This window comes from Gigantopelta aegis, chromosome 7 (assembly GCF_016097555.1).
Source record: "Gigantopelta aegis isolate Gae_Host chromosome 7, Gae_host_genome, whole genome shotgun sequence".
Classification (NCBI taxonomy): Eukaryota; Metazoa; Mollusca; class Gastropoda; order Neomphalida; family Peltospiridae; genus Gigantopelta; species Gigantopelta aegis.
Genome location: NC_054705.1, coordinates 35,427,838 through 35,454,136, shown reverse-complemented (window position 1 = coordinate 35,454,136; position 26,299 = coordinate 35,427,838). Strand labels below are relative to the sequence as shown.

General features: G+C 40.1%; 1 protein-coding gene across 1 annotated transcript in view; it reads left to right on the top strand.

Annotated features, from left to right (window-relative positions):
* The first annotated feature begins 3,188 nt into the window (after nucleotides 1-3,188).
* Nucleotides 3,189-26,299, top strand: part of LOC121378044 (potassium voltage-gated channel subfamily KQT member 1-like) — a 199,338-nt gene continuing 176,227 nt past the window's right edge. The window contains exon 1 of the mRNA XM_041506141.1: nucleotides 3,189-3,826. Coding sequence (XP_041362075.1) covers nucleotides 3,411-3,826 — 416 coding nt within the window. The 5' untranslated portion in view covers nucleotides 3,189-3,410. The remainder of the gene's footprint in view (nucleotides 3,827-26,299) is intronic.

The window sequence follows — 26,299 nt, the reverse complement described above, 5'->3', positions numbered from 1 at the left end:
ATACTAACTTTCAAAATTATTTCAAGCAATTGGGACATGGGGATTCCCATGGTATTTATCGATATAAAACCTGCTTTTTCACTCCATTTGATAAAAAACGTGATCTAAGTGTGTTACAGGTTTGTAGATTAACCAAATTATAATTTATTTTCGCTGGATGGAACTAGGGTGTGCGGCTTTAAAGCGTCTTGGGTGATATAATAGCCACCTTTGTATCCCAAATTAATGTAATTTTAATTTATAATCCATATAATTAGGTAAATGAGGTCCAGAAAATCCGTGATAATATTTATTTATTTTATTTGTTTATTTATTTATTTGTTTTGTTTTGTTTTGTTTGTTTGTTTGCTTATTTATTTATTTATCAATTTATTATTATGTGTTTTAACCATTATATCTTCTTTCTTCTTCTCCTATATTTCCCAGTCCTTTCCATTATATGCGTCATAGCAATTTGTTTTATTTTTTACCAATCTTTAAATTATACAGAAACATTACAAATGCATTTATGTATCAAATTGTTATATATGACTATATAACATTATTATACAACAAATTAGATGTATGTACTTGTATATAAATTGTATTACTTTGATGTAAGGCCATGAATTCAAGGCTCCCCAACCTTGACATGGTCAGAATGGACTGGGGAAAATAAATATTAAAAAAAACAAAAAAAAAACAAAAACATCCTTGATAATATGCCTTTAATATAATTCACTGGCTGTAAAGCAGAACTATACGGTTATGAAAACCTCCTCGTAGATTCGAAGATAATTACTATATATTGTTTTGTTTAATTATGATAACTGGAGTGACATACAAAAAATGAGAGAGAGAGAGAGAGAGAGAGAGAGAGAGAGAGAGAGAGAGAGAGAGAGAGAGAGAGAGAGGGGGAGAGGGAGGATAGAGAGAGAAAGGGGTGGGAGGAGAGAAAGGAGGGAAAGGGAGAGAGAGAGAGAGAGAGAGAGAGAGAGAGAGAGAGAGAGAGGGGAGAGAGAGAGGAGAGAGAGGGGAGAGAGAGGAGGGGAGGAGGGAGGGAGGAGAGAGAGGAGAGAGAGAGAGAGAGAAAGAGAGGGAGAAGGGGGAGAGAGGAGAGAGAGAGGGAAGAGGGGGGGGGGGAAAGAGAGAGGGGGGAGGAGAGGGGGAGAGAGAGAGAGTAAAGGTGGAAGAGAGAGAGAAGAGAGAGAGAGAGAAAAGAAAGAAAGAAGGGGGGTGGGGAGGAAGAAGAAAAAGAGGGAGAAGAGGGGGAGAGAGAGAGAGAGGGGAAAAAGAGAATGAGGGGGAAAGGAGGGAGGGGGAGTGGGGGGAGAGAGAGAGGAGAGAGAGAGGGGAGGGAGGAGGGGGAGAGAGAGAGAGGGGGGAGGGGAAACGAGAGGGAGGGGGAGAGGGAGGAGGAAAGAGAGGGGGAGGAGAGAGAGAGAAGGGGGAGAGAGAGTGTGGGGAGGGGAGATAGAGAGAGAGGGGGAAAGAGAGAGAGAAGGAGAGAAGAGAGAGAGAGAGAGATAGAGAGAGAGGGGGAAGGAGACCGGGGGGGATGGGGGAGAGGCGATAAGGGGAAGGGAAGAGAGAAGAGGAGGGAATAAGGGGAGGGGGGGGGGATAAGAGGGGGGGAGGTGATGGGGAGGGAGGAGGGAAGAGGTAGAGATGGGAAAAGAGAGGGAGGGGGCGAGAGAAATAGAGAGGGGAGGGGAAAGAGAGAGAGAGAGAGAGAGAAGGACGATAGATAGAGAGAGAGAGGAGAGAGAACAGAGAGACAGACAGACAGAGAGACAGAAAGACAGAAAGACAGGGATAGAGACAGACAGACAGACATACGAGTCGTCTTGGAACAGAGAAAGAACAGGCGCATACACAGGGATGTTTGCAGGGGAGTCTAGACTGTGACACATTTATTGGGGGGGGGGGGGGGGGGGGGGGGGGTAAGAGAGGAGTCAGCCATGCTGCCTCGAAAAATAGAGCACTAGTCTCACTCGAGGACTCAAATGTTCGTTTGTGTCCCACTCGATGTGTCCGCCCCCATCCCCTCACCACTTGATGAAAATGTACGTTTTTCTTCCCAGTATATAAAGATAAAATGTGGCCTGTACCCCCCCCCCCCCCCCCCCCAACACACACACACAAACACACAATAATGCAAGCGACAATCAGTATACAGTATACATTATAAGTACTCATATAAGTGATAATCAATATATATATATATATTTATATTATTATAGACAATAATATAAGCGACAACCAGTGTACAATACATATAGTAATAAGTAATGGCATTTAAGCGACAATCAATATTAGGTGTATGTTATGAGCAATGATATGAGCGGCAGACGTTCAACATGGCAGCGCGTAAGTTGTGTGATTCCTGTCACGTGTTTAATGCGTTGATTAAGATGTTCCTTTCGTTCACTCATCGATCCCGAGCCTCAACAACCAACTGATAGCGAGAGCGCCTGTCCGTTCACCACTCGCCGCATCTTCGCGTTAGATTACCGCCAACGAGGAGCAGCCGATACTCTCCGCATTTTAGGCCTTTCGTCAGTGCCACGTGTTTTTGTAGCGCGCAGTGCTATTCCATTATCAAAACAGGATGTATTAACATCCTCTTTTAACAAGAAAAAAAAAAAAAAAAAAAAAGGAAAAAAAAAAAAAAGGAAGAAAAGAAAAAAAGGACTCATCAGCCGAACGAAGACGCTTCAGCCGAACGAACGAAAACCAACAGACGAACAGTTTATTTATACGGTGTATTTATACCTGGTTTACATAAATCTGGTTTCGCCTGGTTGTAACTTTTGTTTAAGAGAAAGATAGCGTTGGATTTGTGTGGCGTTACTTTTAATTTTATTTCATTGTACTATATATTTGTTTTGTTTAAACTTCATTGTTTTGGTTTTTAAAATAACCTCGTAGCTCTCTTTAAAAAAAAAAGAAGAAAAGAAGAGAGAGAGAGAGAGAGAGAGAGAGAAAAAAAAAGTGTTTATTCATTATTCATTATTATTTTTATTTTTTCTATATCGTTGATTGCTTGGAAAAGTGATCCGCAAACCGAACGGAAAAATGGAAGGTTTTTCAATGAAGATTCATGAGCGTTCGCGGGGAAAGCGATTGGAATGACAAATAGTGGCTCAACACGTCCTATTAAGAGAAAGACTGGGATCTAGAGAGAGAGAGAGGGAGAGAGACGCGATATTGCTCTGGGAGTCTGCTCATCTCATATTCAATGCAATTCTATGCCGGTTCCAACACCGCTAGTTCCACGGCCAGCCACGGACTGCATCTATTCACAGAGTCATTATAATCATGCGGTCGCCTTCCGCGACGATTTCTAATGGCTGTTTTCCGAGTCGTTCTTGTTCGGGCAGCTTACCGAAGGATATTAAATAAATAATCCCTGTACGAATAACCCTGAGATGACGGAAAACGCGAAATCTAATAAAGAGTCTAATGCCACTCGTCCGGGGTTATCTTCCCGGAGGCTCGGAACGTCCAGATTCGGTTCTCGGTCTTCGAGACTTCTCGGTAGCGATAGCGACTCCACGCCACCCGTCAGTCCGAAAAAGGCGGAGCGCAGGCCGCTGAGGGTGGAATTTGCGCTGATGGAGGATGAGGAAAAAACGGGTAGTGTGAATTCGGATACGGATTTGGATTTGGCGAGTGTTAAGCAGGGGAATTCGCGATTACGGAACCCGAGGTTGAGTTTACTGGGCAAACCTTTGAACTATCGTCAACACAAAAGGGATGTGAGATACAGAAGACTTCAAACGAGGATTTACAATTTTTTGGAGCGACCCAAAGCGTGGCTGGCTTGGTGGTACCATTTAGCCGTGTGAGTACCTTTAAGATATATATTTAACAATTTATAATCAGTAATGATAATTAATCAATATTTAGCATGCATTATTGTAACTGTATATTTTTTTCTTTAAAATTTGTTTCAGTTATTATTTGTTTTGATATATCTACTAATCATCAATATTTGCTTGGACGTTTACTTTGATTTATCATCATTATTATTGTTAATGGAGTAGATACAGTAATAATTATTAATATATTATTATTATTGTTATTTGCATTATTAGTTGCATTATTATTTGCATTTCTGTTTTTCTGTTCTTGTTTCTTTTCTCCGTTGTTAATGTTTTATTTTATTTCTTTGGAAATTAAAAATCACATATTTTTACGAGTTGACTTCTAATGACATTTCGACAAATAATTAATGGTATTACAATTATTTCTTTTGTTGTATTCCGTTCGTTTTTATAGTTTATATTGCACATCCTCACTAGATAGAGTTACAAACGACTTAATAATGTCTTGTGATATTAAGGCATTTTATCACTTCATGTGTTTTGTTTCAGACTTTCGAGTTTCAGATTTATTTAACACTCTTCTGTGTGCGTTATGGCTAACACTGGAAATGTTTTTGTTTTAGCCAATTATGAAGTATGCAGAAAATATTCTTTGCTTGAACATGTTTGAAAAATGGCTAATTTGTACAACATTGTATTAGCCGATAACTACATGTTGTGCCATAGAAATTAGCAATTAGCTAACTTGTTTTTCAACACAGCGTTTTTGAATTTAATTTTTTTTCAGCATTCCATATTTTTTATTGAATACCACTTGTTTTGTAGTTTGTGTGTGGCTATACTAGACAATTTACTATTTCTGTTCTAAAGAAACTCATCTGAGTTTGCTGTCATTGCAAGATGTTTCTGATTGATAAAGCCGCATTAACGGCTAAACTCACGTATTAAATATATTTTGCTTGTTTAGAATACTAATGTCTGTATGTTCAAATGCGATTCTGGTCGTCTTAATGTTTTTAATTCTTCAAACTTCATTTTACTTCTTAATCAAACTTTTTTTTAGGACGTACAAAATTATTAAGAGGTAAAAATCCAGTTTTGGCTACTACAAACATTAAAATAATAACCCTCCCCTATCTTGTCAAACGCGAATGCAGGGTGAGGGTTCCAGGGTTCGAAACCCCTCCCTGCTGAAGCAATTTTTTGTTTGTTTAGTTCTCAATATATTTTCCGGGGGAGCATGACTCGACCCATCTATATACTTCGGTCGCAACAGTACTATAGACCCTCCCTGCTAAGATTCCTGCTCACGCGCCTTCTTGTATATATACAGATACCGCTATTCTAAACAGGAAACTGTATTTAATATGAACTAGTCGTGGTTACAAATGCTCTGTTACTCGGAAATATCTTACAATGGCAGCGTACTCATCAGCACCGGTTTCCAAGTGAAGTTACGTACCACGGCTCCGTTTTACAAAGCGATCTTAGCGCTAAGATCACCTTAAATGCGTAGCTACTTTATGCACTTAGATCGTTTCGTAAAACGGGGCCCTGTTCTGTTAAGCATTCAGTCCAATTTGAGGCAGGATTTAGCTCAGTCGGTTGAGCGCTCGCTTTAGGGGCTTGGATCCATTCAGCTGATTGGGTTTTTCTCGTTCCAACTAGTGCACCACGATTGGTCAAAGGCCGGGGTATGTGTTTTCCTGTCTGTGAGAAAGTGCAAACTGAAGATGCCTTGCTGAATTACGTGTCAGAATCAAACCAAATGAAACACGCATACACATAAAACAAACACACAACACATAAAACGCAAGCATACACACATGTACAAGCAAACATATGCACACACACACACACACACACACACACACACACACACACACACACACACATTCACACACACACACACTTACATTCACACACTCACACACACACTCATACATTCACACACACACACACTCACACACACACACTCACACTCACACACACACACACACACTCACACACACACACACACTCACACACACACACACACACACACACACACACACTCAGGGGTGCAGAAAGTACTCGCACGCTCGCCAAATGCGAGTAAACATTCTGACGGACGAGTTAAAAAATGCAACTACCAGTCCCACGGGCGATCTATCTGTTTCTGACTGACAGTATTATAATTTTATTTATTTATTTACTATTATTAACCACCGCGACTACGCATCAGTCATGCACGAATTCCAAACCATTCAAACAAACGTTTTAGAATGATGTCGAAACACACAATAAAACATGCACCGCACCATGCCAAAACGACCCCATGCCAAAACAGCCTCAAACGAAAATGGAACCAAATTGGACAATTTGGAACCTAGCGTTGATTGAAACGGCACCACACAAGCTGTCTGTCTACAAGGCATTGTTATGTGCCGTTAGATTGAGGTGCCGTTACAGCCAGATCGGTTCCGTTTCCGCCAACAAAAGTGGTTCCGTTTTGATAGTGGTTCCGATTTAGCCTAATTCCTATGAAACAGAGCCTGTCAAAGGTCAGTAGTTCCTAAAAAAAATAAAGATTTGTTTACGTTGAAAGTATGTTGCCGGTGTGTTTTGAATAGATTCTTCTATTAAATACTTGCGAGATGCTACTTGAATTGTGTACATCTACATGAAAGAAATGTGAATAACGTAGTCTTGATCAGAATATTTCAATATGTAGGCTATTGATTTGTTAATCACTTTTTGGGGTCTGATTTCGTTCGTTTGCCACATGATGTTGATAACTTAAACCAAGTGTCCTTGGCGTAGGAAGGTGCCAAAAAGTGTGTGTGGCGTGGGGTGGGTGGGGCTGGGGGGCGGCATACACACACATAAGTGCCCCCCCCCCCCCCCCCCCCCCCCCCCCCCCCCCCCCCCCCCCCCCCCGGTTTCCTACGCCAGTGATATCAAAATATTGCTAAACAAAAGTATATTTTCTATAGGCTGGCGGACTAGAAGAAATTCTGGCGGGCTAGTAAATTTTAGTTGGTTCTGGTCCGGCGGGCTATTGAAATATTTTCCATTTCTGCACCCCTGCACACGCACGCACACACACACACACACACACACACACACACACACACACACACACACACACACACACACACACACACACACACTTAAGCTGTATCCTAACCGGACGCGTGCGACGCGAGCGATTTTTTTTTAGAAACCATTGATTTCATTCGCCGTATCCTAACCGCACGCGTACGGAGAGCGACAGGTAATCGCTCGCTCGCGTCGCTCGCGTCCGGTTAGGATACAGCTTTACACGAACACACATACGTACAAACAACTCACATACAAACACACATATCACAAACAAAAAACAAAAAAAACAACAACAACAAAACAACAACAAAACAAAACAACAACAAACCCCTTCAACACAATCAAATAAAAAAGAACAAGAAAAACAAAATAAGAAACAAAAACAAACAAAAGCGAAGTACGTTAATTTGTTTAAATAGGTTGAGTTACAAAAATAAACTGGTTTAAAAATTCATCTAATTTCTACCTATTTGTTTTAAAATAAAGTAACAAAAACAATACTATACTCCTCTCCAATAAATACCACTTATTTTAAACTCGTTGTTTTAAAAATACATACATTCAACTCCCTTGCATTTGTTACATACATCAGAATGAATGAATGAATGAATGTTTAACGACACCCCAGCACGAAAAATACATCGGCTATTGGGTGTCAAACTATGGTAATGCAAATAAATAAAGTGATGATCAACATCAATATAAAAATTCAAGGTTTAAACAAAAACAGTGTAAAGAACTGCAAAAATACAAATACAAATATCACAGAATTTTACGGACACCGAATTTTACTCTAAACTTCAATTTGTGCTGTATTGGCCATTGTCAAAGAGAATGTTACACCCCTGCACCCCTGTGAGGTTACAACACGCGCAGGGGACATACATCAGTGGCAAAGAGTTCGCCTGGTTCTCGGTCGCTCTAGGATCGATCCCCGTCGGGCTATTTCTCGTTCGAGCCAGTGCACCACGACTGGTATACCAAAGGCCGTGGTATATGCTATTCTCGCTGTGGGATAGTGCATATAAAAGATCCCTTGCCACCAATGGAAAACTATTGCTGGTTTCTCCTCTATATAAAAATTTCCAAATGTTTGACATCCACTAACCGATGATTAATAAATCAATGTGCCCTAGTGGTGTCGTTGAACAAAAGAAACTTTTAACTTACGTTACACACGTTTTGAAAGAACTCGTAACTTAAATGGCTTCTAACGTCTACCCTGCCCCATGTATTATGTCAGGCCCGTACGCAGAAATTTATAGGGTGCGGGGGGTGGGGGTGGGTGGGGGGGGGGGGGGGGTGCGTAATCGACGGGCCGGAGTTGCTAGGGGTCTCCGGGGGCATGCAGTCTAGAATGCAGATGCATTTTCCTGCATTCTGGAAAGCAGATTTGTAACATCGTTGGACTTTTAAAAAAAAGTTTGCACATCCACGGATGGACCTCGGCAGACGACCCCCCCCCCCCCCCCCTTCTGCGTACGGGCCTGTCTGTATACTAAGTATCTGTAATTGTCAGCGAAATTCAAACACATGTAGGTCACTTTTTTTTTATTATCTCTATCCACCGTTCTCGTTAGTTTTTATTGCTTCAAAGTGTCTTCTCTTTATTGCGCGAAAATATTAATATTCTTTCTCCAACGTGCAGCCGTCATATTTCCTATTTCGGCAGAGAAAATATTCTAACAAGCTCAAAAGTTCAGACGAATAACATTATTTTCGTCTGCGAGTGAATTCACTTGTCGATTTCTAGATCCAACTTATTTAAAGATGACGTCAGGATTTCACGTCTGGGCGTCCGGTACATGGGGCCTATTTCACCAAACATCGTAAGGGACCGTAACAAAAGTATATTGAAGCCAGAGAGACTAAGTCACTTAGTCTTGATTCTGACCCCCCACCCCCCTCAAAAAGACTAAATGGGCAGTTGACTCTGGCTTCATCCAAATTGACGTTACAGAACAAGGTTTGGAAAAGACCAAAGGAAGACAGTAGTAATATAAAAGATACAAACAGTATTTATTCATGAATGCACATAGTGAAACAATGTTTTTAAACAGTGATATGAGGCCAACCAAGGCACTCTGAAAGGCTTTGTAACTATTAAACTATACATCCAATGACAATATGCCCATTGGTATCTTTCATCAGACGCCAATGACATAAGCTCCAAGTTGGCCTATTTCTCAAGTCATATTTTCCAGCAATTTGAGATAATTTATGCTTCTTTTCACTTCTTTTTTGCTGTTGCAATTGCCGTTTTTCGGCTCTATTCTGGAGGTAGTGACATACCTTTATGTGTTTGTCTTTGTCAGCGGGTGACAAAAACACATAGCTGCAGCCAAAGGTGCATGCTTCCCAATGACCCCGAATTGATGGACAGTTTTTGTCCACATTTCCAGGATCAGCTGGATTACCTTTCATACCAATGTATGTCATGTAACGGTCTGGGAAAGACGGATCAGGAGTTGGGGAGAAACTGTGTCCACCTTGTGTGTAGAGGTTGGACATGAAGGCTGCAGCTTTTGGTGGCTGCCTTGAACAGTGGGCGCAGGATTTCAATTGACATTTCACAAACTCTAATCCATGGCACCTACGTATGCAATGTGACATAAGAAATAACATTTCAGTCTTGTACGAGGAGTCCTCTGTTACCTTTGGTTTCGAAAAGTAAGCTTTAATTCCCTCGAAGTCATTCTGGGGATATGGCTGGTCATTACACAATACTGGATGAGGAATAACCTCAAAAGTGTCATACGTCTTGTTTTTCCAGTACGAGCCGGCTATTTTACAAGCATTGTCGAAGTCCAATCTGTCCTTTACCTCTGGATCATCAGCATACTCTGTATCCGATTCAACATGCCTGGGTAGTACAACAGATGTCAAATCCTTTGACCTAGGAGCCCAGGCATGCTCAATCGGATTTTCTTTCGAGTTCCCAGGAGCATGCTGGGTGATCCCAAAATAGTCTAGATTGAGACTTTTCCACAAATTGCCATAAATATACATATTATGGTAACAATTGACAGACCAATCTGGGCCACCATCAGTGATTAGGCCTACAGCATGTTTATCAGGAAACTGAGTTTTGAGGATCTCATGTAGATCGTTAGCATGATTCTGTGCTGTTGAGCTGTGATAACGAACAGGGCGAAGGTATATATGATGGGTCCCTGTGCGAGGAACTACAAAGTGTAGCCTACCTTGGCTATCTCGCACAAACTTATTTTGACTTTCATCATTCAACTTTCTACCAGGTGGTGATAGTGACCTACTGCGGGATAAAGACAAAGAAGGACCTCGTTTGGGGGAGCAACTTCTTGCTCTAATACAAGGTTGCCTTGCTGGTGACTGTCCCCTTTTCTTTTCTAAGATCAAATAGCCAGATGGATTTAGTTTGGCGTTGGGCTCTGGAAAATCATGATCCTCATAATTTGGTTTGTCTTTGTTCATGAAAAATCGATCAATCTGGTGATATCTGGAGACTGCCATGGTACCTACGTTTAGTTTATTCATGTCGTCACATGATATCAGAACTGTTTCCTGTGAAAATATCCTGGTTTGCATGGGCAGTAGGTCGACAATAAATACCCTGGCCAGTGTTTTGAAGCCTTTTGGGTTGTGTTTGTATGATGATTTTCAAGTTCAAAGCAAGTGAAGCCAAAAGTGATAAAAAGACTAAATGGAGATGTTGAAATCGTAAACCCCCTCCCCCCAGACTAAGTGACTTAGTCTCTCTGGCTTCAATATACTTTTGTTACGGTCCCTAAGTTTTCGTCTGCTTCTAGCAGTTATACAGGTCGTGCGTTTAAACGTATTTGGCGTCTATTTCACGCAGAAAATTGCATCATTACGGAAGATGGAGGATTTTAAAGACAAAAGAAAATGAAATATGTTTATTTCTAACTATATTTGTTGTACTATAATAGTAATAAGAATTGTGGTTTAGTCGTAGATTTGCGTTTACGTGAAAAACTAGGCTTGCAATGTTTTGTGAAATTGGGCCCAAATCTGTTATAAAAACAAAGCTGCTTGGTCAGAGCCCGTTCAGAATTGTAAATATTTTCACGAGCGTACGAACCGTAGAGTGCGGGATGGGTGGGGGTGGGGTGTTGTGGCGATGAGGAAGGGTTTGTTAATGCCAGTAACCGGAAACAAAATCGATAAAAATATTTCTTTCAAAACCAGCATTTCACTTTTTAATATACCTTTTTAGGACAGACAGACAGGCAGATAGCTTAGGCCGAAAAAAAAAATTACTTGTTTCCTATTACATGCTGGAAAAATATAGGGTAGGTAGGTAGGAAAAACATTTTATTTTGGAAAATAATTTTATTTATGGATATTAAATAAAGGTGTTGACTACCGGTATCCAAAATAACCTCTGCATGTATAGAAATGCATTATGCAAACCAACAATACCATTCATCACAGTGTTTTCCCTAGAATTGAAGTAAGGCATGGTACAGTGACGTTTTGGGGGCATATTTTATGTGCAGTTTTAAATATAAGGTGGGTTTTTTCCATTATACAATTTTCAAAAGGACAAAAATCTTATGGCCATTTTATTTTCTATATCTATTTCATAACTTATTTAAAAAAAAAGGAAATATGTAGTACTATCCACATAGGTGTGTTTAAAGGCTTCTTTTTACATGGGCAACTTATAAATTTATAAAAGGCAAGGCATTTTGATTTTGAGGGCAACATGGTGCTAACCTATCTGTGGGAGAGTACATACAAAAGACCCCTTGCTGTTTAATAATAGGCAGAAGGTTTACTCTCATACTAACACTTAACTTCTGTACTGGTCCAGGACAGACTTGGTTGAACCTTAATTGGATAGAAACCAGTAAATAAGTTATAACATTTTTTTTTTAATGAAAACTGAAAAGAAGGGTTCTATATTTATCTGTCCAACAATAACATTTAAAAAATTTTTTATGAATATTATCTTTCCTAGTGTATCTAAGAAATGGTAGACTTACCAATTTTATAATTTGCAATGTTAGTTTTATTCTGTATGCATCCAGTATTAAAGTACACACTTGGTTTGAAGCAATCAGTTGGTCCAATGAATAGAAATGCAGTACAAATGCTCAGGATGCTCAAACGAATGTTGAAAAGTAAAGTTTGTTTTATTTAACGACGCCACTAGAGCACATTGATTTTTATCTTTAATATCATCGGCTATTGGACGTCAAACACATGGCCATTCTGACACTGTTTTTAGCGGAAACCCGCGAAGTCCCCAGGAACCACTTACAAAAAATAACGAAACGCATCGAGATCTTACTGACATATTTAATCATTTGATTTGGCAGTAAACTCCATCAGTATCGGTAAACATTCCCTCCCCTAGTTTATCAGAAGGTCACTTAATTTCTACAAGGCCAGTTTGTTGCTGGAGTAAATCATTAAATATAGTTATTATTATTATTATTATTATTATTATTATTATTAATCGGAACACCTCGCTACGCTAGATGTAGAGTAAATCAGAAAAGATCGCATATATTCGTGAAAACAATTTTCCGACTCTTCGCCCGATATCTCACGAAAGTTACCGAACTTCAATTTGAAGGGAAGTAACTCCATCAATCAATTGTTAGAAGAAAACATTTCGTGGCTAAAGGGTCGCCAATAAAACTAAATTTGCGACAGTAAAACCACCGATATACGTCCGCAAATCGGAAAACACAGTGGGGTTATCCCCTAAATGACACCAAATTAGTGCTTGTGACAGTTTTGGAATGTTTTCGTGGAAATCGTTGTTATATTAAAAAAAACATTTTTGGATATACAAAAAAAGTTTTAGGGTCGGCAGGTTCAAATTAGGGTCAGTCGGGTAACCGGAAACAAACAATATTTTATGATACGCCTTATTAAAATATCATATACATCAGGGTCGGATTATGCTTTAAGTAAAAGGGGGGGGGGGGGTTCCGAAACAATATGTAAATGTTTATAATTCGAAATTATAAATTTTACAGGATACGTCACAGAGAGAGAGAGAGAGAGAGAGAGAGAGAGAGAGAGAGAGAGAGAGAGAGAGAGAGAGAGAGAGAGAGAGAGAGAGAGAGAGAGAGAGAGAGAGAGAAACGTTATTGTGAACTATGTCAATCTGATGCGTACATCAGCGCTACTTAATACAGTTCTTTTTGTAGCCCGGGGTGGGGGGTCCGTGCACCTGTATATAACCGCTATATATAAATAGATCGATAATATCACAAAGCCACTGTATATAAAACGCATTTGAGTAATTCAACACGAAATAAAAGACACTTTTTCTGTCACCATTAAAATTAAATATATATGACCGAGCTATCAGACCACCTTGAAATATGATGTCTATCTTTCATGAGCTATCACGTGATTACTCTTGGAAAAGGAGCTAACTCTATTGTCATCAGACCACGGTCACATATTGATGTTGTGATTAAAGCCCGCATTACACAAGTTATCTTATTAATTTGTAGTGATAAATGATTTTTTTTTTTACAAAATGGTCAAATAAAAAGTTACTATTTCAGCTATCTTTTTCTGTTCATGTAAAACTATAGATTATTTACTGAATTGATGAGAGAAAAAGAAACCATCATATGCAGTCATGTGAGTTACAAAATATTCGCCACCTGGAATGTATTTTTCTATCCAACATGGCCGTTTTTCATGGATTCTTTGTGGGTTGGAGGTTGAGAAAGGTGGATGTGTGTGTTTGGGGGTGAGGCGAGGGAGTAGTAAAATGATTAAACTTTGTACTTCTGAAACAGTTGATAATTATAAACAGCCCGTTAATGTGTTTGTAATGCTAACACACTTCGCCGTTCTTTCAGGGCATAAAGCAGTCCTATGGTTCGTACATCCAAGAAGGGGTAGAATCTAGCTCAGTCGGTAGAGTGCTCGCCTGGTGTGCTTGCGTCGTAGGATCGAATCGCCTCAGTGGATACATTCTCTGCTTGATTAGCAGCAAGGGATCTTTTATATGCACTATCCCACAGACCGGTTAGAAATAGCCCAATTGGCCCACCGACGGGGATCGATCCCAGACCGACCGCGCATCGAGTGAGCGCTTTACCACTGGGCTACGCCCAGCCCCATGAACCCATGAAGTAAACAATGTCCGAAATAAACTCAACCTATATATATAAAAAAAATCATACAAATATCATTGCATCAAAATCAATATTGATGTTCAACAAGTTTAATAAATTCACTGGTGCTTGAGATATAATTTATAAAATCTTTTTTTTTTCTTCAAGTATACAAGTCGAAGGAAAAAAGGCTATTAAAAACCTTCTTGTTGATTTATTCACTGGGAAAATGGGAATCCATCAAAAATTGAGTTTAATGGTATATAGTTGTGGTGTTTCAATAACTGGGAGGTCTTCAGTTCATTTGGCAAGGAGAGAAATAAGGAAAAGCCCAGTGGTAGTAAAGTTTGGTTTGGTTTTTATTTATTGCTTGACAAACACTTGGGAATTCTAACGTATATTCAAAGAACCCGCTACATTTTTGCATTAGTAGCATAAAATCTTTTATATACCAATTCAGTAACTTGATTTACTATTACTGGGTAAAGCGCTCGCCTGATACGCGGTCGGTCTGGGATCGATTCCCGTCAGTGGGCCCATTGGGTTATTTCTCGTTTCAGCCAGAGCACCACGATTAGTATATAAAAAAACCCAGTGGTGTTTGTCACAATGTATTAATTGTTCTATGTAAACATGTCCTCATATGCCGTAGAATACGGCCTGAGTGTATATAAAGTCCAGTTCAGTTCAGTTCAGTTCAGTCATCCTGTCGGAGGGATGGTGCATATATAGAGAATAATACATGAGTGGCCGTTTGATACGTTTTTAAGCAACGAGTTGTGAGATAAATGGTATCTAACGGACACGAATGTATTAATCTATTTCTTACATATTCTCAAAAACCAGGTTTTAAGCAAATTTTAACGTCTTTTTCGTCTAAAAGATATTTACAACCCTTTGCACTTGTAGCTGACTTACGCGTCACAGACACATGATTGTCAGGTTAACTATACGTCACAGTATAATCGATTTCTGTCGTGTTGTTTTTCATTGGATATATGGCATTGGTGACCTGGTCATCACCTAGGAGAAGCCAGTCGTATGTCTTGAAATTGTTAACACAAGTACATGTGTATACATGGTATCATAAATAACGCATGGTGTTCTCACCAACGGGTGTGTAAGAAAAATGATTCCCTTGCTATTAAAGGGACATACCCTAGTTTTTAAACACTAAGATATAATTTTTACTATTATAGCCGTTTTTGTTAACCGAAATCATACTTTACTTAGATTTTATGGTTTAGATTATCAATTTCCGTACATTCAAAGTTTTTTTGGTCTTCCTGGTGTTTTTAATATCACAAAATGCATTTCTCATATTTTTAAAAACGCACGTGCGTCTGTGAAGTAACAGTTATGGAGTTGAGTTTAAGTCTATTTTTAGAGGGTATTTCACCATTTCAAAGTCACAGACTCATGTTTCACTCAGTTGTAACTTTATCCAAATGTGTTACAGGTTTGTAGATTAACTAAACTTAGTGTCCATTTTCACGGGTTGAAACTAGGGTCTGTCCTATTAATAAAAAAATATAACGTGTTTCCTCTCTAAGACTACATCAGAATTACCAACTGTTTGACATCCAGCAGCCGGTTATTAGTAAATCAATGTGCTCTAGTGGTGTCTTAAAATAAATCAAAACGAACTTTAATTGTCGCATTTATCACCAATGGCAGGGCAGCCAGTATTGAAGGCATACTGTCACAGATTTAAGGACCTTATTTCTCTAAAAATAGATAATAACTAAAAATTACATTAATTGTTGGAAACCAAATCTAGCTATTGCATCACATCAACTGAACCATGATGGAGTGAAATCCATGTCAACCCTCTCGGCAATTATAGTTTTTGAATTATAGGACCATTGCCATAATTCATTTATTTTTACAAAATATCATTAATAAATGGAGTATGGTGGTTATGAAGACGGTTGAATAAAGTACATTTAGGGACAATTCAAATTATTTTTAGTTCAGGTAATACTTTGTTAGACCATTAAATAGGTCAGTGGTCTGTGACTATATCCCTTTAACTGTTTTATTAAATATTCGGATCACTTGAAATTTCGCCTCAGTCGGACGCCATTCGATATGATAGGGCAAGGCGTGTATTAATCTCCATTTGTCTGAAAAGGTTCACCAGTCACCAGCTAGTTCCCAGTTTTAAGTAAAATATTCCAGTTGACTGGAACTTTCTGTGGCCTTGCAAATATCCCATCTCCGTCCTTACCGAAGCGTGATTATGGAAGGCTAAAAATACGACATAACGCAAGTTCCTTTAGGCAGTTAGTTTCTCTGTAGAGAGTTATAAAATCCGGGTACCATAAAATCTATACACGTAGCAGCTCAGCACAACGGCAGTCACACATCAACGACAGTTAAACATTAAATTGTGTTTTGTTTAAAGAAACCACTAGGGCACATTGCTTTATTAATCATCGGCTATTGGATGTCAAACATTTGGTAATTTTTACATATAATCTTAGAGAAGAAACCCGTTATATTTTTTTTATTAGTAGCTAGGGATCTTTTATAAAATATGCACTATCCCACAGACAGGATAGCACATACCACGGTCTTTGATATACCAGTCGTAGTGCACTGGCAGAAACGACAACGAAGGAAATGTTTTATTTAACGACGCTCTCACCACATTTTATTTACGGTGATATGGCGTCGGGCATATGGTAAAAAAACACACAGATATTTAGAGAGGAAACCCGCTGTCGCCACTTCATGGGCTACTCTTTTCGATTAGCAGCAAGGGATCTTTTATATTCACCATCCCACAGACAGGATAGTACATACCACGGCCTTTGTTACACCAGTTGTGGAGCAATGGCTGGAACGAGAAATAGCCCAATGGGTGCACTGACGGGGATCGATACTAGACCGACCGCGCATCAAGCGAACGCTTTGCCACTGGGCTACGACCCGCCCTTAAAGACCGTGGTATGCACTGTCCTGTATGCATCATTGCTGCTAATGGAAAAAAAAAATGTAGCGGGTTTCCTTTCAAAGACTATTATGTTAGAATTATCGAATGTTTAACATCCAATGGCCGAGGATTAATAAATCAATAATCTCTAATGGTGTCGTCAAAAATACAAACTTTAACAAACTTGGTTCAAAGTAGTAAATCTTCTCTTCGAGATATGATGAACTCGGTATGAACAGAACCTACCTGGTTAGTTTAGTGTTTAAGTCACATGTCTTGAGGCTATTAGATATTGGGTTCGCATCCCGGTACTAGTTTAATCCAGAATGAGTTTGGCGGCTAAACGAGGGAGATGCAAGGATACATAATAAACCTTCGCCTAATTAATGGCTAACATGGGGTTTTTTAAAGACGCTACACGCACAGTTTGTTTGTTTTGTTTAACAACACCACTAGAGCACATTGATTAATTAATCATCGGCAATTGGATGTCAAACATTTGGTAATTCTGACTTGTATAGTCATCATAGGAAACCCGCTACAGTTGTTTTTTCTAATGCATCAAGGGATCTTTTATATGCACTTTCCCACAGACAGGATAGCATGAGGATGGACCAAGGCAGATGAGGAGAACTAACAAAATTATATATACCCGGGTTTTTTTCTGTGTAATCCATGATTTAAAAAGAAAAACAAAACAAAAACAAAACAGAGACGCATCCCCGCGTGATTTTAGTGTAGCCAGAGACCGATTTGTTTTTAGCCTTAATTCCAATGGCTTAAGATATGAGTCTTCTGGACACAATCACCGAGGCACCATTTTATTGCCGAGCCAAGCGAACTCTACCGAAAAGCAACCCGGTCCGCCCTGGGCTAAAATCTGCCCGAGCATGCTGTCTCAACTAATGAAGGCAAATCGCCGTGTGATTCCTCTACTTTTCGACAATCTTTTCTCTTTATTTTTATTTTTTATTTCCTACTCGAACCGGAATTCGACAAATAATGTTTCAAAAGACTGTTAACGTTAAGAAAGAAAGAAAGAAATGTTTTATTTAACGACGCACTCAACACATTTTATTTACGTTAACGTTAAGAGTACATCTGTCTTCAGCGAGAGGGCAGGACATAGCCCAGTGGTAAAGCGCTCGCTTGATGCGCGATCGGTTTGAGATCGATCCCCGTCGGTGGACCCATTGGAATATTTCTCGCTCCAGCCGGACTCAAAGGCCCTGATATGTGCTATCCTGTCTGTGAGATGGTGCATATAAAAGATCCCTTGCTACTAATGGCAAAATGTAGCGGGTTTCCTTTCTATTCAAATTTATCAAATGTTTGACATCCAATAGTCGATGATTAATAAATCAATGTGCTCTAGTGGTGTCGTTAAACAAAACAAACAACTGTCCTGAGTGAAGAACGTATAATCAATGTTTTTGGTTTTGTTTAACGACACCACTAGAGTACATAAAGGATATTTCATGTTTTCTGTTATGATTTATATCTCATTGAGTCTATTTATTATATAACGTTTGGCAATTTACCTTTATTTTTTAAAATGCCAGCAGCAAAATAGTTTCAGCTCTCTTGCAGTGAAGATAACACTTTTTACAGTGACGATAACACATTTTAGAGTGAAATAGTGACATTTTCTCTCTAAAATGTGTTATCATCACTGAGTGACTGATAACACTTTTATTTCACTGATATTTTAAGATATTTTACTAAATGTTATATAATATATTGATTTATAATTCTGTCGTTTAGTCTTAGAGAAAAAGAGCTACATTTTTACGATTAGTACCAAGGGATCTTTTTATGCACTTTCCCCGCAGACAGGACAGCACATTCCACAACTTCTAATATACCATTTATGTGTCACTGGATGGGACAGGGAAAACCCAACCAGTAAAGTTTCTTTTGTTTAACGACACCACTAGAGCACATTGATTTATTAATCATCGGGTATTGGTTTTCAAACATTTTGGTAATTTTGACATGTAAGCCTTAGACAGGAAACTCACTACATTTTGTTTTCTATTAGTAGCACGATATATTTTATATGTACCATCCCACAGGCAGGATAACACATACCACGGTGAAGCACGCTGTCTTGGGCATACACCTCAGCTATCTAGGGCTGTCTTTCCAGGACAGTGGGTTAGTGGTTATTGAGAGTAACGTCTGTGTAGTGGCCGTACTACTCATTGAGTCGATAAACACGCTCTGGGTGGGAGGAGCCGGTACCGGGTTGCGAACCCAGTACCTACCATCCTTATAACCGATGGCTTAATCACTACATCACCGATGCGGTTTCCTACAATCTTTTTGCCAACACATTTGTATAATATGCAAGTCGTAGATCAATGGAAGGAAGGAAGGAAATGTTTTATTTAACGACGCACTCAACACATTTTATTTATGGTTATATGGCGTCAGACATATGGTTAAGAACCACACAGATATATAGAGAGAGCAAACCCGCTGTCGCCACTTCATGAGCTACTCTTTTCAATTAGCAGCAAGGGATCTTTTATATGCTATCCCACAGACAGGATAGTACATACCACGGCCTTTGTTACACCAGGGCCCGTGCTTATAAATCTTAAAGTCTAGACTTTAACGTAATGCTATTTGAATGGCGTTGCCATGACGTTAAAGTCTGGACTTTACGGTTTATAAGCACGGGGCCAGTTGTGGAGCACTGGCCGGAACGAGAAATAGACTAATGGGCCCACCGATAAGGATCGATCCTAAACCGACCGCGCATCAAGCGAGCGCTTTACCACTGGGCTACGTTCCGCCCCCTTAGATCAATGGATTGGTTCCGTTAATGTCAGATGAAAGATGTTCCGCTAATGGTCTTAGATTTGTGTTGCAAAAATACAGATTTTTATGTACATGACCGAAATACTCTTGACCTAGTTTCGAGGCTACAACACTTTGAAGTCTAGACTCGATATTTATATAAAGTCTTCTAATGTAAATAGCTATTCGTTAAAGAGACTATCCTGAGTTTGTAGCCATTTAAAAAAAAAAAAAAAGGTTTTCGGCAAATAAATTAGTTTTACATTATTAAACGTACATTTTCTTGAGTTTTGATATCTCTACAACCAATGGTTTTTGTTTCGTTCATTCATTCGTTCGTTCGTTCGTTCGTTCGTTCGTTCGTTCGTTCATTTATTAGTTCATTCATTCATTCATTCATTTTACTAGTAATTCTTCTTTATTAATGTGATTATATTATCTGGACAATGGCCGCTTCAAATGCGTTTTTATCATTTGGAAAATAAAGAAAGAAAGAAATGTTTTATTTAACGACGCACTCAACACATTTTATTTACGGTTATATGGCGTCAGACATATGGTTAAGGACCACACAGATTCTAAGAGGAAACCCGCTGTCGCCACTACATGGGCTACTCTTCCGATTAGCAGCAAGGGATCTTTTATTTGCGCTTCCCACAGGCAGGATAGCACAAACCATGGCCTTTGTTGAACCAGTTATGGATCACAGGTCGGTGCAAGTGGTTTACACCTACCCATTGAGCCTTGCGGAGCACTCACTCAGGGTTTGGAGTCGGTATCTGGATTAAAAATTCCATGCCTCGACTGGGATCCGAACCCAGTACCTACCAGCCTGTAGACCGATGGCCTAACCACGACGCCACCGAGGCCGGTGGCGGTATAAAGGAATGCAAAACATATTTTGATAATTCTGACTCGTATAGTAGTCTTTAGGGTAAACCCGTTACATTTTTCCTTTAGCTGCTTAAAGATGTGTAGACACTTGTCGAAGTCGCCTTAGTCTTCCCATTGTCTCTATTTTATGTTGTTTTGTTTTTGTTTAACAACACCACTAGAGCACATTCATTAATTAATCATCGGCTATTGAATGTCAAACATTTTGGTAATTCTGACACGTAGTCATTAGAGGAAACCCGCTAATTATTTTTGCTAATGCAGGAAGGGATTTTTTACATGCACCATCCCACAGACAGGAAAACACATACCACAGCCTTTAGGCTACGTCCCGTCCCCAAACTGGTATTCTAAACACGAAACTAATTAATTCGGTACACGAGGGCTTAAAAATTATATTTTTGGAAATAAAATGAAATTTAACCTAGTACAAATATTAGAACGACGAGAAACACGTTTAATATACAGCCACTAATATATTATGCAGGAAAATATATGTGATATGTAATTACAATCGTTAAAAAGTCTTTGTTAGTCGATAACATCTTAAAAAGCGCAGCAAACTCAGGAATGTCCCTTTAATGATTTTAAAGACACACATTTTTTTCCATTAGTACAGACAGGATAGCACATACCACAGCCTTTGATGTACCAACCGTAGTGCACTGGCTGGAGCGAGAAATAACCCAATGGGCCCATCGACGGGGGATCTATCCTAGACCGACAGAGCATGAAGCGAGCGCTTTACCACTGGGCTACGTCCCGCACCCCCCCCCCCCCCCACCCCTTACCCCCACCCCTCACACCCACCCCATACCACTGGGCTGCAAAATAATGCAGGAAATGTGAGTATGGTTATTAATTTGACATTGACGGTCGAATCGCATGTCGACCTGTAGCTAACGAACAGGTATGACCACCTTGTTCTTCACTAATACGACTTTAATGGAATTTTCTCGGAATTAAGTACGCATGACCTTTGCTTTCAAAGACACCGGAAATAACAATAATGTGATTTGTATGACGGGTTTACGCCCCCACCATTTCCGGTTTTGATCAGACCAGAGTCGTGGATTGACGTGCGCCCTTTAGAGTTTGTTCGTAGACGTTAGTAGTTACATTTGTAACTAGGGCGTGTTCAAGAGGCCTAGCGCTCGCGAACAATTGGACTAGTACTGCCGTCTTCCGTGATTATTATAACGTCCATCTCAACGTCAGACGTAAACATCAGTCTAGCAAGCGACCGATATCTTGTCTTCCTTTCCCAGTCGTAAAGCGCTCGCCGGATGCGCGGTCGGTCTATGATCGATCCCCGTCGGTGGGCTCGTTAGGCTATTTCTCTTTCCTGCCAGTGCACCACGGCTGGTATATCAAAGGCTGTGGTATGGTGCTATCCTGTCTGTGGGATGGCCCATATAACATATCCCTTGCTACTAATAGAAACATGTAGCGGGTTTCCTCTCGAAGACTATGTCAGAATTATCAAATGTTTGACATCCAAGCAGCAAGATATCTTTTATATGCACTATCCCGCAGACAGTATGGCACATACCATGGCCTTTGGTGTACCAGTTGTGGTGCACTGGTCTACCGACGGGAATCGACCCTAGACCAACCGCACATTAAGCGAGCGCTTTACCACTGTGCTATGAGAGAGAGAGAGAGAGAGAGAGAGAGAGAGAGAGAGAGAGAGAGAGAGAGAGAGAGAGAGAGAGAGAGAGAGAGAGAGAGAGAGAGAGAGAGAGAGCTAAGCACACACATGTAAACAGTGCAACTTGTACGCCCACCCACCCACCCACACACACACACACACACACACACACACACACCAGCAAGAACCACTAGCGTACCCGCAATCAAATCTTTCTCCCACACCATCTTTTTTTTCTTCTGTCGCCCCATAACGACTCGTAGACAGTGTGGTTGCCCTCCCCCAAATGACGAACATAGTTGTATGTCTGTCGTAAATGAAACCAGTTTTAATATTTCAGATGATCTTTGTTTGGCATTTGCAGAACAGATTGCTGAAGGCAAAAACGTATTTTACAACACATTTAGCTGAATTATTTATTCACACGGATGTCACACGGGACATATTTAACGCTAGTCCTGACGGTTAATTCGATTCTGCAGTCACGACGGATATTTCGAATCTGCAGTTACGATGGTTATTTCGAATCTGTAGTCACGATGGTTATTTCAAATCTGCAGTCACGATGGTTATTTCGAATATACAATCACGATGCTTGTTTTTAATTTACAAAAAGTGATGGTTATTTCGAATCTGCAGTCAGGACAGATATTTCGAATCTGCCGTAACAATGGTTATTTCGGATCTGCGGTAACGATGGTTATATCGCTACCGCAGTTACAATGATTATTTTGAATCCGCAGTCACGATGGTATTTCGAATCCGCAGTCACAATGGTTATTTTGAATCTGTAGTAACGAAGGTTATTTCGAATCTACAATACAACGCTTATTTCGAATCTACAATGCAACGCTTATTTCGAATCTACAGTCACCTTGCTTATTTCGAATATGCAATCACCACAAGCTGTTCAGGAGGTCGAGGGCTCAAGGTAACGTACTGGCTAGACTGGTTTTTCCCCTAACGTTAAAAATGCATTGATATCATATTTCACTAGTTTTATATTTATTTCTAATAAATAAGTAAAATTAATGGATACCACACATAATATTTCATAATTTGCATAAATATATTTCTTTCTTCTTTTTTTTCTTCTTTTTTTTTTGGGGGGGGGGGGGGGGGGAAGCCGCCATTATGCTACTTGGAGATAGCATCTTTAAATGAATGTGATATTTACAATAAGATGAGCGAGTGTTCATCTGTCGCTTTTTATATGAAATTTCAAGTCGTTCACAGTTTCTCAGATACTAACCTAAGTCTGCTTCACAGTTCCTCAAATACTAAATTAAGTCTGCTTCACAGTTCCTCAAATGTTAAAAAAATGTAAACTAAGTCTCGCTCATAGTTCCTTAAATACTAAATTAAATCTCGTTCACAATTCACCAAATAAAAAAACTCTATCTCGTTCACAGTTCTCTCTCTCTCTCTCTCTCTCTCTCTCTCTCTCTCTCTCTCTCTCTCTCTCTCTCTCTCTGTCTGTCCGTCTGTCTCTGTCTCTCTCTGTCTCTCTCTCTCTCTCTCTCTCTCTCTCTCTCTCTCTCTGTGTGTGTGTGTGTCTGTCCGTCTCTCTCTCTCTCTCTCTCTCTCTCTCTCTCTCTCTCTCTCTCTCTCTCTCTCTCCTCCTCTCCTCTCTCTCTCTCTCTCTCTCTCTCTCCCTTTCGATCGCATGTTGAAATAACTGTTAATTAGACACCAAATATCTGTAGGTGTAATGTGCTGAGGTGTCGTTAAGCAAATATTCCTTTCCCTTGATTCGACATACAGCAGGGAATCTGTGATATTTGCCCGAGGTGTTCGGGATCCACGGCGCATAATGGCACCCACGGGACTGGCGTGGCGGAGTTTGGAAGCTATTCAGAAACCAGTGCTTGATAAAAATCAGTCGAAGGGGATCGATGGCAACTGCGAGTTTTGCATAATGGATCCAGTAATTATATCACCATTTAAACAAATATTTGTAATATGCGCCGAGTATTTGCTGAAATGATAAATGATTCGAAGGGGGTGGAGAGGTAGAGAGAGAGATATAGATAGCGAGAGAGAGAGAGAGAGAGAGAGAGAGAGAGAGAGAGAGAGAGAGAGAGGGGGGGGGGAGGGATTGACAGGGAGAGAGAGAGAGGGAGAGAGACAGAGAAAAATAGAGAAAGAAAGAGAGAGAGAGAGAGAGAGAGAGAGAGACCACACACACACACACACACACACACACACACACTCACACATAGGCAGAGAAACGGAGAAAGACACACATAGACGGAGAGATAGAGACACGCAGAGACAGAGAGACACACACAGAGCCGGAGAATTAGAAAGACACACACACACACAGAGAGAGAGAGAGAGAGAGAGAGAGAGAGAGAGAGAGAGAGAGAGAGAGAGAGAGAGAGAGAGAGGGGGGGGAGTGAGCGCTTTACCACTGTGCTATGTCCCGACTCCAGAGAAAGAGAGAGAGAGAGAGGGGCGGGGGGAGAGTGACAGGGAGAGAGAGAGGGAGAGAGAGACAGAGAGAAAGAGAGAGAGAGAGAGAGAGAGAGAGAGAGAGAGAGAGAGAGAGAGAGAGAGAGAGAGAGAGAGAGAGAGAGAGAGAGAGAGAGAGAGAGAGAGAGAGAGAGAGAGAGAGAGAGAGAGAGATTGAGAGAGAGAGAGAGAGAAATTGTATGTATATGTGTGTACACTGGCGGAATTCCTGTAAAATGTTTTGTTCTGGACAAAAAGTCACCTGTTGGAACAAACAGACGAATGAGTTTACCGTGAGTGGCGTTCTGTGTTATGTCATTAAAGAATTGATTCGTGGCTACTAATTTTTGGCTTTGTCGTGTTTTCCAATGTCACGACAATAGTTGAGAGACAATGGTTTTATTTTCATTGCCGTTGGCCTTGACTTACTTAATCAATTGTTTTCATTTCATTTCAACTTATTTTCGTGCTTATATCCAATTAAGGTTCAAGAACGCTGTCCTGGGAACACTCTACTGGCGTAGGAAACGGGAGGGGCAAGGGGGGCATGTGCCCCCACTTTTCAGATATTTTGCTTTATTTTTGCTATGTAAATGTGTGCCGCCCCCCCCCCCCCCCCCCCCCCCCCCCCCCCCCCACACACACTTTTTGGCACCTTCCTACGCCACTGCACACTTCAGCTATCTGGCCTGTCTGTCCAGGACAGTGGGTTAGTTGTTAGTTGGTTAGTAGTTCGTGAGAGAGAAGAGACGGTGTACTGGCGGCCTTACACCTACCCAATTATAATCCAATTACGGTTCAGGTACGCTGTCCTGGGCACATATATCAGTTATTTGTCACTTGACATCAGGTATAGCCCTGAATGTTTCATTCCTTCCTTCCTTCATTTCGTCCTTCCTTCCTTCCTTGTTCCAGCCAGTACTCCACAACTGTTTTAACAAGGATCGTGGTACGTACTATCTTGTATGTGGAATGGTGAATAATATATAATATCTCTTGCTGTTAGTCGAATAAAGAAGCCTATGGCATTTCCACATTGAGTTTACTATCTAATTATCTGCGTGGTCCTAAGTCATATATCAGACGCCATATAACCAAAACTAAAAATGTCTTGAATTCGTCGTTAAATAAAAATTCTCTCTTTTTTCGATCATGTTTCTCTAACAATAATGCAAAATGATGACGTCCTATGATTTACCACTGGTATGCGACAAAGCTATTTGCTTCCTCTTATGCATTTTTTAGATCAGCGGTTTTAATATTGCATATGGCTTGTCATGTCTTGTCTTGAAATTAGAAGGCCGGCTCAATCGATACCATTTTAATGGAATGAAATAACTTTTGCACTTTATTTCCGTAATCGGCGCCTGGAATTCCAAACCTAATCTGTCCGGGAAACAAATTCACTGACGTATGTCATACTAGCGGTTTGGAACCAAGTTAATTTGGCAAATCTCGCGTCAATATTGCTTTCTCTTCGTTTTCAACGTTACGTGTTATTTCTCTAATAGTCTGACCGTTTCATTTTCTTCGCGATTTTTTTTTTTTTTTATGTCAGTAGCTACAAGTT